The following is an 11532-nucleotide window of genomic DNA, read 5'->3' as shown; positions in this document are numbered from 1 at the left end:
ACCGGCCTCCCGCCCTCCATGCCACAGGTATCGGTCTCGTTTACAGAGGGGGAAATGGTGGCCAAGAGCCTCCCCCAGGACACACAGCTAGACCACACAGAAGACTTAGGTGCAGCTGAGGGGTCCACAGTCTCTGCTGCCCCTTCTGCCACTCGTGCTGCCAGGGACCACACTTTGGAGAGGAAGGAACGAGAGTGAGCTGGGTGCTCACACATGGGGCACGGGGGACTAAGGAAGGGTCAGCCAGGAGGAAAGGGCAAGGTCTGATCCTGTACGTACACATCACAGAGTCCGCGGAGTCAGGAGACCCAGGGCCAGGTCCCAGCTCTGTGGCTGCTTGGTATGTGACTGTGGTTAAGTCGTCTCCCTGGACTCTCCATGCACTTTGCACGCTGCGTGCACCTTCTAGGATGAGCCCAGACCCTGGCTGGCCTCATACTTACTGCGCAGGCTGCAGACCTGCAAGTACTTCTACAAGGGGCTTTGCTTCTCCTCATAACAGCGGCATAGGCTGGCCATGTGCTCTGGGGGTAGAATGGAGTAGCTCTGGAGGTAGCAGGTGGGGGCTGGCCTTGGGTTCCTGGCCCAGACAGGGCAGGGTACACCTCAGGGTCACAGGGCCTGTTCTCTTCTCTAGCAGCCCTTGGCCCGCAGGCTGCCCAGCTGCCCACCCACAACCCGTACCTTTGGGCAGCCCCAGCTGCTGCAGTTCACTGGACAAGGATTCGCCATCGACACTGTGCTTGGCCGCACCGGACAGCATGAAACAACACTGCCACTGTGGCCTTCATATCGCCTGACTCTGAGGGACCCATGGGTGGGACAGGGGGTGTCACTGTGGCCCCAGCCACCTCCCAGTTGCCCTGTTAACTTCAGCTCAAGGCCCCAAGGCCTCCTGAGGGCTACGGGCACTGCTACTGCTCCACCAGGAGCTGGCAGAGGACAGGAAGGTGGGAAGGTCAATGTCTTCCTTTCCCTCATGCTCCTCCACTAGGGAAGGCAGGTTAAGGATGCTGCTGGGAGGGGTGGGGGGCCCCTCTGTACCAGGCACCATGCCGAGGTCCCAGGGTTGCCTGGGGCCTATGGACTCAGCAGGGTACTCACCAAACTTAGCATCAACTGTGAGCTTCAGGATCTTCTCATACTGTGGTGAAAGGAGACCTTAAGGGGGTGCCAGGCCCCTGCTCACCAGCCCCTCACCCCTAGCCTGGATCCTGCAACAAGGAACAGACAGGCTGGAAAGAAGGAAGGGAGGTGCCCAGAGAGGTTGAGAGGCTGGTTCACCCATCACCCTGGGCCTAGTGCAGAGTTTCAGGGCACTGGGGGTCATAAGGTCATGGGAGAATGGGGTGCTGGGTCTTGTACTCACATCAATTCCCTGTCCCAGCAGCTCCTTTAGTACCTGGCTGCAGAGCAGCCGCAACTTCACAGAAGACTGGAAGGGAAGTCCTTACACCAGCCAGGCTGGCAAACCTCACCCCTTCTTCCTGGGGACTGGCTCAGAGCAGGCCAGCCACTGATCAAGGTCACAAAGCGTGGTAGCACAGGCTGAGAGCACTGAGGCCCTAGCCCCAGAGAAACCTCACCATCCCCTACATTCGCAATTCCCAGGCCCAGCACCCCTCCTCCACCCAGACTAGACCCTGTGCACTCAGCCATCTTGGCCAGCGTGCTGATCTCTGCCAGGACCCAGTCGAGACAGTCCAGATCACCACAGAACCAGAACCTCTGCAAGGGAGGGAGGCAGGTAATCAGGCCGGAGGGAGGTCTGAGGTGTGGCCAGGATCCGTGTGTCTCCCACACTGCTGCCCAGCAGGAACCCCTGGTCCCCGTCATACATGGATACCCTCTGGCCACTTGTTCTCCCCTATCACCAGGCTGTTGAGTAAACTCTCTCCCTGACCCACCCTGCCACCAAACCCTGCTCTGAGGTCTACTCCAGGCATTCATCTGCTCGGCAAACATCAATTGAGTGCCTTCTCTGTGCTAGCTCCCACTCTAAGTGCTGGGGGTAAAGCAGGGGATAAAACAAAGTCCTGGGCCTCACACAGACAAGTGAACTCTCTCCCTTCCTCCCCATACCCACACAACTCCAGCCACTCCAGCTTCCCTGCTGCTGCTCAGGGACACCAGCCTTGCTCCCGCTGCACTCTCTATGTGGCTTGCTATCCTTTATTTCATTCCACTCTCTGCTCAAGTGACATCTCATCAGACCAGCCCTTTTTTTTTTTTTTTTTTTTTTAAAGACGGAGTCTTGCTCTGTTACCCAGGCTGGAGTGCAATCTTGGCTCACTGCAACCTCCACCTCCCGGGTTCAAGCAATTCTCCTGCCTCAGTCTCCCAAGTAGCTGGGACTATAGGCACGCATCACCACACCCAGCTTTTTTGTATTTTTGGTAAAGACAGGGTTTCACCATGTTGGCCATGCTGATCTCGAACTCCTGACCTCAGGTCATCTGCACACTTTGGCCTCTCAAAGTGCTGGGATTACAGGCGTGAGCCACTGCACCCTGGCAGGCCGGCCCTTCTTGATCATACTTCCTAAAATAGCCCCTCACACAAGGAAATTTTGGGGGCCGGTGGATATGTTCGTTATCTTGATTGTGGTGATCCAACAGCCAGGAAGATTTGGTCTTTATTTGTCCAGCCTCATCTTTCCCCAACCTCCAGATGATACTCTCCAGCTATGGGAAATGCATTCATTCCTGGGGAGCCATGCTCTCTCTCATCTGAAGTCTCTGCACATGCTGTTCCCTGTCTGAAGACACACACCTCTCACCCTTGCCTCCCAACCCCTGGTACACAAACTGTACTTCAGCCAGCCAGCTCCTGCCATCGCCTTTAAGGCTGACGGCATCCTCAGGGAGCGCCCTTAGCACTACACACAAGGCGCAGTTAGGTCTCTGCCCCTGGAGCCTTAACTATGACTGCCAATTCAAGCCTGATTTCCCCTTCCCTCGGCAGCTCAAGTCCACCCAGTGCCTAGCACACTTCATGGTATAGACTAGGCACTTTGAACATATGGACGGATGGATTGGAGGGAGGGATGGATGGATGGATGGATGGATGGATGGATGGATGGATAAGTTTCAGCCCCAAAACTACTACTTTCTGGATCTGGAAAGAGCGGAGTGGCTTCCTAACTGTGCAAGAGTGAGCCTGATTCTAAGCACGTTCTTGTCCAAGTCCCACAGCAGGGCTGGGGAACGGGGTGTCCTTGGGAGGTCCTCTTGGGGCTAGGGAAGACCTGAAAGGACTCCCAGCTCCAGACAAGCCCTAGTTCCTGCCCCGGGAGTCAGGGGCCCTTCCTTCCGCCAGGGAAGCATGGGGACTGTAAGCCGACCGGCCTGCTCTGTCTTACCCGCCCCACTCCCGGAGCGGGATGGCAGTGGACTTTTCTCCACCAGACCTGCTAACCTCACGCCCGCACACACTGTGCGGAGCGGCCAGTGCAGACAACCTCAGCCCGTTTCCGGAGCCACTGGCGCCCCCTCATTTCCGCTCCAGCAGCCCATGGCCACTTCACCCCTGGTGCCTCATCATCGCGCGAGGAAGCCAGGCCCGGGAATTTCTTTTTCCGGTCCCGCCGGGTCAGCTGAGTCGACGATCACGTGACTTGGACTAACGACCTCTGGGGCGGCGGGACCTGCTCGAGTGAGGCTGGGGGAGGACCGCAGCTTACTGGAGGTGCTGGGGGCGAAATGCTGGCGTCTCCTCCTCCGTCTCCCAGAATCCTTCCCTGGAAAAAAACAGCGCCAACCGCCAGTTTAACTGAGGACCGATTTAAGGCATTACGAAAGACAGTGGAACTTATTTCATTTACTTTTATTTTCATTAACTTAAGGGGGTAGGATCCCGGGAGCCAGGGGGATTCAGGTCATTGCCATGTTTTCCACTGTTAAGCGAATAGCATTATACACAGCTGTGGGCTGTGGCAAAAGACATTTTAAAAACTTTTCAAATATACTACGCATACAGAAAATTGTACCTATTAGAAATATAAAGCTTAGTAAGTTTTCATCAACTGTAGACCTCACATAACCAGCACCCAGATAAGGAAATAACCAGGTAACTTCTTGAAGTGCATGGGTATTTTATTTCATTTTGATGAATCGTCTAGGTGCCTAGCAAAAAGGGCTGTCATAATTAACATGCCCAGGAAAACTCCCTACAGCTTCAACATCAATAGATGCTTATCTTAATTTTTGCCAATCTGATGGGTTAAAAAATAATAGGTTGCTTAGATTGCAGTGGTAGTCTGATTACTGGTAGCTTTGAGCTAATGGGTAATCTAGAACAACTAAGTTTCCGACGTTGACTTGAAGAGGCAAAAACAAAAAGACAAAACAACAACAAAAATAAAGAATAAACTAATAACCAAAGAAGAAACTGAATACAGTCGTCCCTTAGTTAACCTCAAGATATTGGTTCCAGGACCCCAGAGATACCAAAATTCACAGATGCTCAAGTTCCTGATATAATATGGCATAGTATTTGCATATAACCTATGCACATCCTTCCGTATACTAAATCATCTCTAGATTGCTAATACCTAATACAACATAAATGCTTCGTAAATAGCTGATATAAAGTATTTTTAAATTTTTGTGTTTCTTGTTTTACTTTTTCCAAATTTTTTGATGCACAGTTGGTTAAATCCAAGGATTCAGAACCCGAGGATACAGAGGGCTGATCATAGTTTGAGCTCTCTCCTCAATTCCATGCCCATCCCATGCACCAGGTGCAGCTGGTTTTATTGTTGCAGGCTTTCAAGTTTTCAAAAGACAGAGCTCATGACAAGTAAACTGCTCTATAGAATAGAAATAGAAAGTGTCCCAATTCATGGTAAAATTGAACTCATTTCTGAAGAGTTCTTTTACAAATCATAAGCACTAGCCTGTTGAAAGCAACAGTATGTTAAGTTACTAGACTATCCTATACCATGTCAAAGAAAAATTTTAAGAACGTAAGACCTGTAATCATAGCACTTTGGGAGGCCAAGGCCGGTGGATTGCTTGAGCCCAGGAGTTCTAAACCAGCTTGGGCAACATAGGGAGACCCCAGTCTCTACAAAAAATTAGCTGCTTGTGGTGGTGCACACCTGTCGTCCCAGCTACCTAAGAGGCTGAGATGGGAGGATCTCTTGAGCATGGGAGGTGGAGGCTGCAGTGAGCCATGATGGCGCCACTGTACTCCATCCAGCCTGAGCAACAGATGGAGACCATCTCAAAAAAAAAAGGAAAAAAGAAAAAAAGAAAAAAAAAATGCTGGGTGCAGTGGCTCATGCCTGTAATCCTAGCACTTTGGGAGGCCGAGGCAGGCAGATCACCTGAGGTCGGGAGTTGGAGACCAGTGTGGCCAACATGGCAAAACCTGTCTCTACTATAAATAAATAAATAAATAAAAATTAGCTGAGCATGGTGCCGGGTGCCTGTAATCCCAGCTACTTGGGAGGCTGAGTCTCAAGAATCACTTGAACCCGGGAGGTCGAGGTTGCAGTGAGCCGAGATTGCACCACTGCATTTCAGTCAGCTTCAGCAACAGGGTGAGATGCCGTCTCAAAGAAAAAAAAAATAAAGATGTAGGAATGGTTCAACTTTTATTTCATCCTGTCAGTAGGTTAAAGAAGAGAAAAATTGATTTGGAAAACCATTTTTTATTTAAAAAGAAAATTAAGAACAGATGAAAACTGTCCTGTCTTGAGAGTATTTGAAAAAAAAAACAGCAAATTTAACATCAGACAGACAAAATATTTAAATTCAGAAATAAAGTTAAAAGGTGGGTGGAGTGCCCTTTAATGTCATACTGGAGCATTGTTTCATAGATACTTGTTTTACTATTAAAGATTGACTATTTAGAGCAGTGGTTCTCACACATTAGAGTGCATCATAATCCCCTGCAGGGCTTGTGAAACAGGCTGCTGGGCCCCACACCAGAGTTTCTAACTCAATAGGACTGAGGTGGGGCCTGAGCATTGAAGGTCTGTATTCCCAGGTGACGCTGGTGCTTCCAATTTGAGACCATGGTTTGAAAACCACTAATGTAGGGAAATATACTAGAGAATATGTTATGAATATATATGAGAATATGTATATATGTTAACTTACAGATTTCTGTCCAGTAGAAAAGATAACTCCCAAAGATGACAGTTTTATTTCCCAAAAGGATTTTTTTTTGTTTGAATCAGAATCTTGCTCTATTGTTCAGGCTGGAGTGCAGTGGCATGATTTCGGCTCACTACAGCCTCCACCTCCCAGGTTCAAGCAATTCTCCTGCCTCAGCCTCCTGAGTAGCTGGGACTACAAGCACCCACCACCGCGCCTGGCTAATTTTTGTATTTTTAGTAGAGACAGGGTTTCACCATGTTGGCCAGGCTGGTCTTGAACTCCTGGCCTCAGGTGATCTGCCCACCTCAGCCTCCCAAAGTGCTGGGATTACAGGCGTGAGCCACCATGCCTGGCCTCCCTATAGGATATTAACAAATTTTGTCTCTATCTCAGAATGCATTTCGGAATGCCCTTCCTGGAGCACTATAGACACTGTCTCTCAAAACACCCCGTGAACTAGCTTCACCGTGTTGCTGACTCCCTTGTAAATTAAGGAAAATATCTTATACATATTCCTTCATTATTTGTATGAAAGTCAAGCTTTTCACGTTGTGAAAATTATACTTCAGGTTGGGTGCAGTGGCTGACGCCTGTAATCCCAGCACTTCAGGAGGCCGAAGTGGCGGGATCACTTGAGGCCAGGAGTTTGATACCAGCCTGGCCAACATGTCGAACCCAATGTGTACTAAAAACAAAATCAAAATTAGCTGGGCATGGTGGCACACACCTATAGTTCCAGCTACTCGGGAGGCTGAGGCACAAGAATTGCTTGAACCCAGGAGGCTGAGGCTGCAGTGAGCCAAGGTTGCCATGAGCTGATATCGTGCCACTGCACTCCAGCCAGAGCCAGAGTGAGACTCTGTCCCAAAGAAAAAAAAAGAAAGAAAATTATACTTTGATACAGTATGCTAATATAAAGGATATGATATGGCTTGGTTCTGTGTCTCCATCCAAATCTGACCTTGAATTGCAATAACCCCCACGTGTCAAGCGTGGGACCAGGTGGAGATAATTGAATCATGGGGGCAGTTTCTCCTGTGCTGTTCTCGTGATAGTGAGTGAGTTCTCACGAGATCTGATGGTTTTATTATGGGCTTTCCCCTTTGCTCGGCTTTCCTTCTCTCTCCTGCTGCCCTGGGAAGAGATGTCTTCTGCCATAATTGTAAGTTTCCTGAGGCCTCCCCAGCCATGCAGAACTGTGAGTCAACTTAAACCTCTTTTCTTTATAAATTACCCGGTCTTGGGTATTTCTTCATAGCAGAGTGAGAATGGACTAATACAGTGTACTAATAACAGCCCAGACAGTAGTATACAGTATACTTTGATGCTAGAGGTATTCCCATTAAGGTCAGGAGCAGTATGTGCTATCATTACCATGATCTAACATTGTTCCAGAGGTTTTTAGGTCAGCAGTTCTCAACTAGAGGTGATTTTGCCTCCCTGGGGATATTTGACAATATCTGAAATCATTTTGGATGTCACACTGAGGAGTGCTACTGTCATGTAGCAGGCGGAGGCTGGGGATGCTGCATCCCGCGAGGCACAAACAGCTCCATAACAAAGAATTATCCAGCCCAAAATGTCAATAGTGCTGCTGTTGAGAAACCCTAGTCTAGACAAATAAAACATGGGAAATCCATTAACATAAATGTGGGAAAATAATAAACTAGTATTTGCCAATGACAGTCTAGCTAGGAGGTCCAAAAGAAGCACCTGAAGAACAGTTAGATTTTGCAGGGGCTGCATGGTGGCTCATGCCTGTAACCCCAGTGCATTGTGAGGTCGCATTGGGAGGATCTCTTGAGGCCAGGAGTTCAAGACCAGCCTGGGCAACATAGTGAGACCACATCTCTACTAAAAATTAAAACATCAACCAGATGTGGTGGTGTGCTCTGAGAGTCCCAGCTGCTGAGGTGGGAGTATCGCTTGAGCCCGGCAGTTGGAGGCTATGGTGAGCTGTGATCATGACACTGTACTCAAAAAAAATTTTTTTTCTCTGTTGCATATGGGGTCTTGCTATGTTGCCCAGGCTGTTCTCAAACTCCTGGCCTCAATCAGTCTTCCTGTCTCAGCCTCTGAAAGTGTTGAGATTACAGGCGTGAGCCACTGCCCCTGGACTTACAAAATAAAAATTAAAAAACGAAGTTACAGGATGTTATGTGGCCTGCTGAAAGATGTTGGAAAACAGTTGTGCATGTGACCCTGCTGTAACCAGTTATAAAGGTATCAGGATTAAGAAATGTACTGCGTCTGGCTTTCCCAAGTTTAGGTTCCTGCTGAAAGAATGAGATGGATCTTTTCTTCCTCTGCTCCTCACCTCCCTGCAAGAACCAGGACTGTGCATTTTGACGGGCAGACTCTTACCTCTGGCAGGCCACAGAGGGCATGCAAAGCATTTCCATGTGTGTTTTCTGGGTACTCGGATAAAGACCCCCTGTCCAGGCCTTTGTTTAGGATATTTGGCCCATGGAGGAATGAGGCTGGAATCAACTGGGAGGGGCAGAGGCTTCTACTGGAAGGAGGAGTGACCTGAACTCCAGGTTCTGGGCCTACACTTTGTTCCCATGAAGCACCCCATTAGTGGTGATTGGGGCCTGGAAGTCAGGGTCCTTAGTGGCCAAGTGTTGGCTGGACAGGAGGAGCTGAGGGAGGTGAGGGGCATCTCTCCAGCACCGCCCCCTGCCCCATCCCCAAATCAATGCCCTCTGATGGTTCAGACACGGCCCCAGCCACCAGCAGTGCGGGTCAGGAAGGGCAAATGCAGTCAGCATGGATCTGCTCCATAGTCTCCACCTCACTTCATCTCAGGTTGTGGGGAGTGAGTCCCCACAGCACTGATAGGATATCCTGTCCGCTGAGAACATTCAGCTTGATTTAGAAAGATAAGGTGGGACATCTCTTGGGCATGGCATGTGGAGCAGTGCCATCCCTCTGTGGCAGCGAGCCAAGCAATAAACCAGAATGTGCAAAACCTGCATCCCAGAATCACCATTCCTGGAGGAAAAGCCTATATTGTCAAGATGCCCACAACTAAATTAACCCAAACATTCCACCCAGCCTCGAAAACCAGTAGAACTTTGACATTAATACACTAACCCTCAGGTCTATACAGAAATGTGTAAGAATGGCCACATACTATAACCTGCAGTCATTGAGAGAGAGGAGCCCATCAGAACAAATGGAACCAAGTCCAGAAACATGTCTGTCTAGGGGCAAGATGCCAGCATGTGTGTCAGCCAGGGAAGCAGACCAGGGGGAGATATTTATTAAGATTTCAAACCGGGCTCTGTAGCTCAGGCCTATAATTACAACACTTTGTGAGGCCGAGGTGGGAGGATCACTTGAGCGCGGGAGTTTGAGGCTTCAGTGAGCTATGATTGTGCCACTGAATTGCAGCCTGGATGACAGAGCAAGACCCTGTCTCAAAAAAAGAGTGCTCAGATGCACCCTTACATGAAGCCACCTTGGGTACAGCTTCCAAGACTGGCAAGGCGTTACTCAGGACCAGGGGGCCTAGCCCTAGCTCAGCTTCCACCACCTGAGTGGCACCTGGAGGTGGTCACAGTGTCCTCAGTCCAGCCTCTATTGGGTTTCAGATCCCCCTATCATCATGCCCTTTTAGCCCAAGCTCTGCCTCATTATGGCCTTCACTGACCGCAGCCTCTTCCACCTCCCCAAAGGGATCTGCTCATGCTCTCCAGCCCACAGGAGTGCCTGCTTCTCCAGGAAGCCCACCCTGCTGGCTCTGGCTCTATATAGGAAAGCTGGGCAGGCTGGATCCCACCACTGAGTTCAGTCCCGGGGGTCTCCACCCATGCTAGGCTTCCACTGATGGGACATAAGTGGCCGGGGAGTTCTTTACATCCACACAAGAACCCCATCGTGACCAGGAATGGGGTTCCGAGAGGTTAAATGACTTGCCCAAGACCCCAGAGCTGGCTAGAATTCCTGCACTGCCACATCCAAGGCCACATTTGGGCCTCCCACTTGGGGGCCCAGACACCCCTCTGCATCTACCAGGCTGGGAAACACATTGGCTGCAGCTTCCTCCCAGTGACTTACAGCAGCTGCAGGTTTCTGGGGGGCCTTCTATGGGGCCCATCGCAGCAGGGACCTGAGAACTCTTACAGAGCCCTGCGTTCTCTCTCCACCCCCTTCAGCTCTGAACTCATATACTAGCTGCTCTGATATAAGAACAGACCTTGGTGAGGGTGTTGGGGCTCTGGTCAGTAGCCCAGGCCTTCAGGAATCAGGTGATGTTGATCTGAAGCGGACGTGCCTGCTGGAGGGACTGGGGGGAGCAAGCATGGCCCAGGGCCCTGGCCTCCTGCTGGGGCATCCCTCTCTTCCTTCCCAGGGTCCCCTGAGAATCTGAAGGCATCCAGGGTAAAGTGCAGTGTTCAGCTGTGTCCTGAGGTCCAGGAAAGCCAAGGAGAAGTTGCTCCACCTGCTGTCCACCAGGCACCCCGGCAGAGAACAGCCTCAGCCCAACACCAGATCCCAGGGACTGATCCACCTGTAACAAGGCAGCATGAGACTGCCTCTGTTGTCCCCAGAGAGTCCCCTCTGTCATGGGCTCTGACCAGGGTGCAGGTGGGCCCAGCAGGCTGGCCCAGTGTGGGTGTGGCTGTACACTGGTCCTCTGAAGAGCCTCAGGGGCTTGTGGCAGCTGGTGTATGTCTGGGCTTGGAAGTAGAGCATGTCCCCCAGCCAGAGGGCAGGGGACACTTGTTTTGCATTCCAGTCCTCTGCAAGGACAGGGACCCCAGGCTGTGGGCACCCCAGCTCTGCCCACCCTGCCCACAGCCTACCACCATTTGGCCCAGGCAAGTCGCCCCGGCTCCCACAGAGGGAGCCACCCTTCCCACCCTTCCTGATGTTTGCCCGCACCAGTCAAGTTCCATTCTGGAAAAACCCTCCACGTCCTTGGGAAGGCACCTCCTCCTTGACTCCTTTTCAGAGCTATCGTCCCCACTTTCATTTTCTACCTATCATTCGATGCAGAGACCAGCTTCTTCCCTGGGCCAGGGCTGCTCTGGAGGCAGGGAGGTCGTGGCCAGGCCGTGGGGTGTAGCAGAGCACTGGGTATAGACCAGGCTCTCCAGGCACACCTGGGCAGAGAAGCCAGAACCCACAGGTGAATGCCCCTCCTTCCGGCCCCACCCACCTCACAGGCAGAAAGAGGGAGGCTTCACAAGGAGGTTGAGGTAAACAGGAGAGCCCGGGTCACCTCTGTCTGCTCTCCTGCCCCCTTAGGAGAAAGCCAGAGGTTGGAGCTGGGAGGTGTCGAGAGCCCTGGCCCAGTCCTGGTTTCACTGATGAGGCTCAGGGAGGGGCTGGGTCAGCCCAAGTCACTGAGTCCATAAGGGAAGGTTCTGACCATAACCCAGGACCCTAGAGTTAACCGAGGCCGCATCCCTTTCCC

At 51.1% G+C, this 11532-nt stretch overlaps 1 protein-coding gene across 1 annotated transcript in view; it reads right to left on the bottom strand.

Moving 5' to 3' along the window:
* Positions 1-10209, bottom strand: part of LOC116481571 (COMM domain-containing protein 4) — an 11802-nt gene extending 1593 nt beyond the window's left edge. The window contains 9 exon segments of the mRNA XM_032174282.1: positions 444-524; positions 685-767; positions 769-802; positions 1105-1144; positions 1370-1435; positions 1657-1728; positions 2814-2878; positions 9561-9656; positions 10170-10209. Coding sequence (XP_032030173.1) covers positions 444-524; positions 685-767; positions 769-802; positions 1105-1144; positions 1370-1435; positions 1657-1728; positions 2814-2878; positions 9561-9656; positions 10170-10209 — 577 coding nt within the window.
* Between the last annotated feature and the right edge of the window lie 1323 nt (positions 10210-11532).

Source organism: Hylobates moloch, unplaced genomic scaffold (genome assembly GCF_009828535.3).
Source record: "Hylobates moloch isolate HMO894 unplaced genomic scaffold, HMol_V3 SCAFFOLD_14, whole genome shotgun sequence".
NCBI lineage: Eukaryota > Metazoa > Chordata > Mammalia > Primates > Hylobatidae > Hylobates > Hylobates moloch.
The sequence above is the reverse complement of the archived record's forward strand: the minus strand, read 5'-3'. Positions and strand labels throughout refer to the sequence as shown.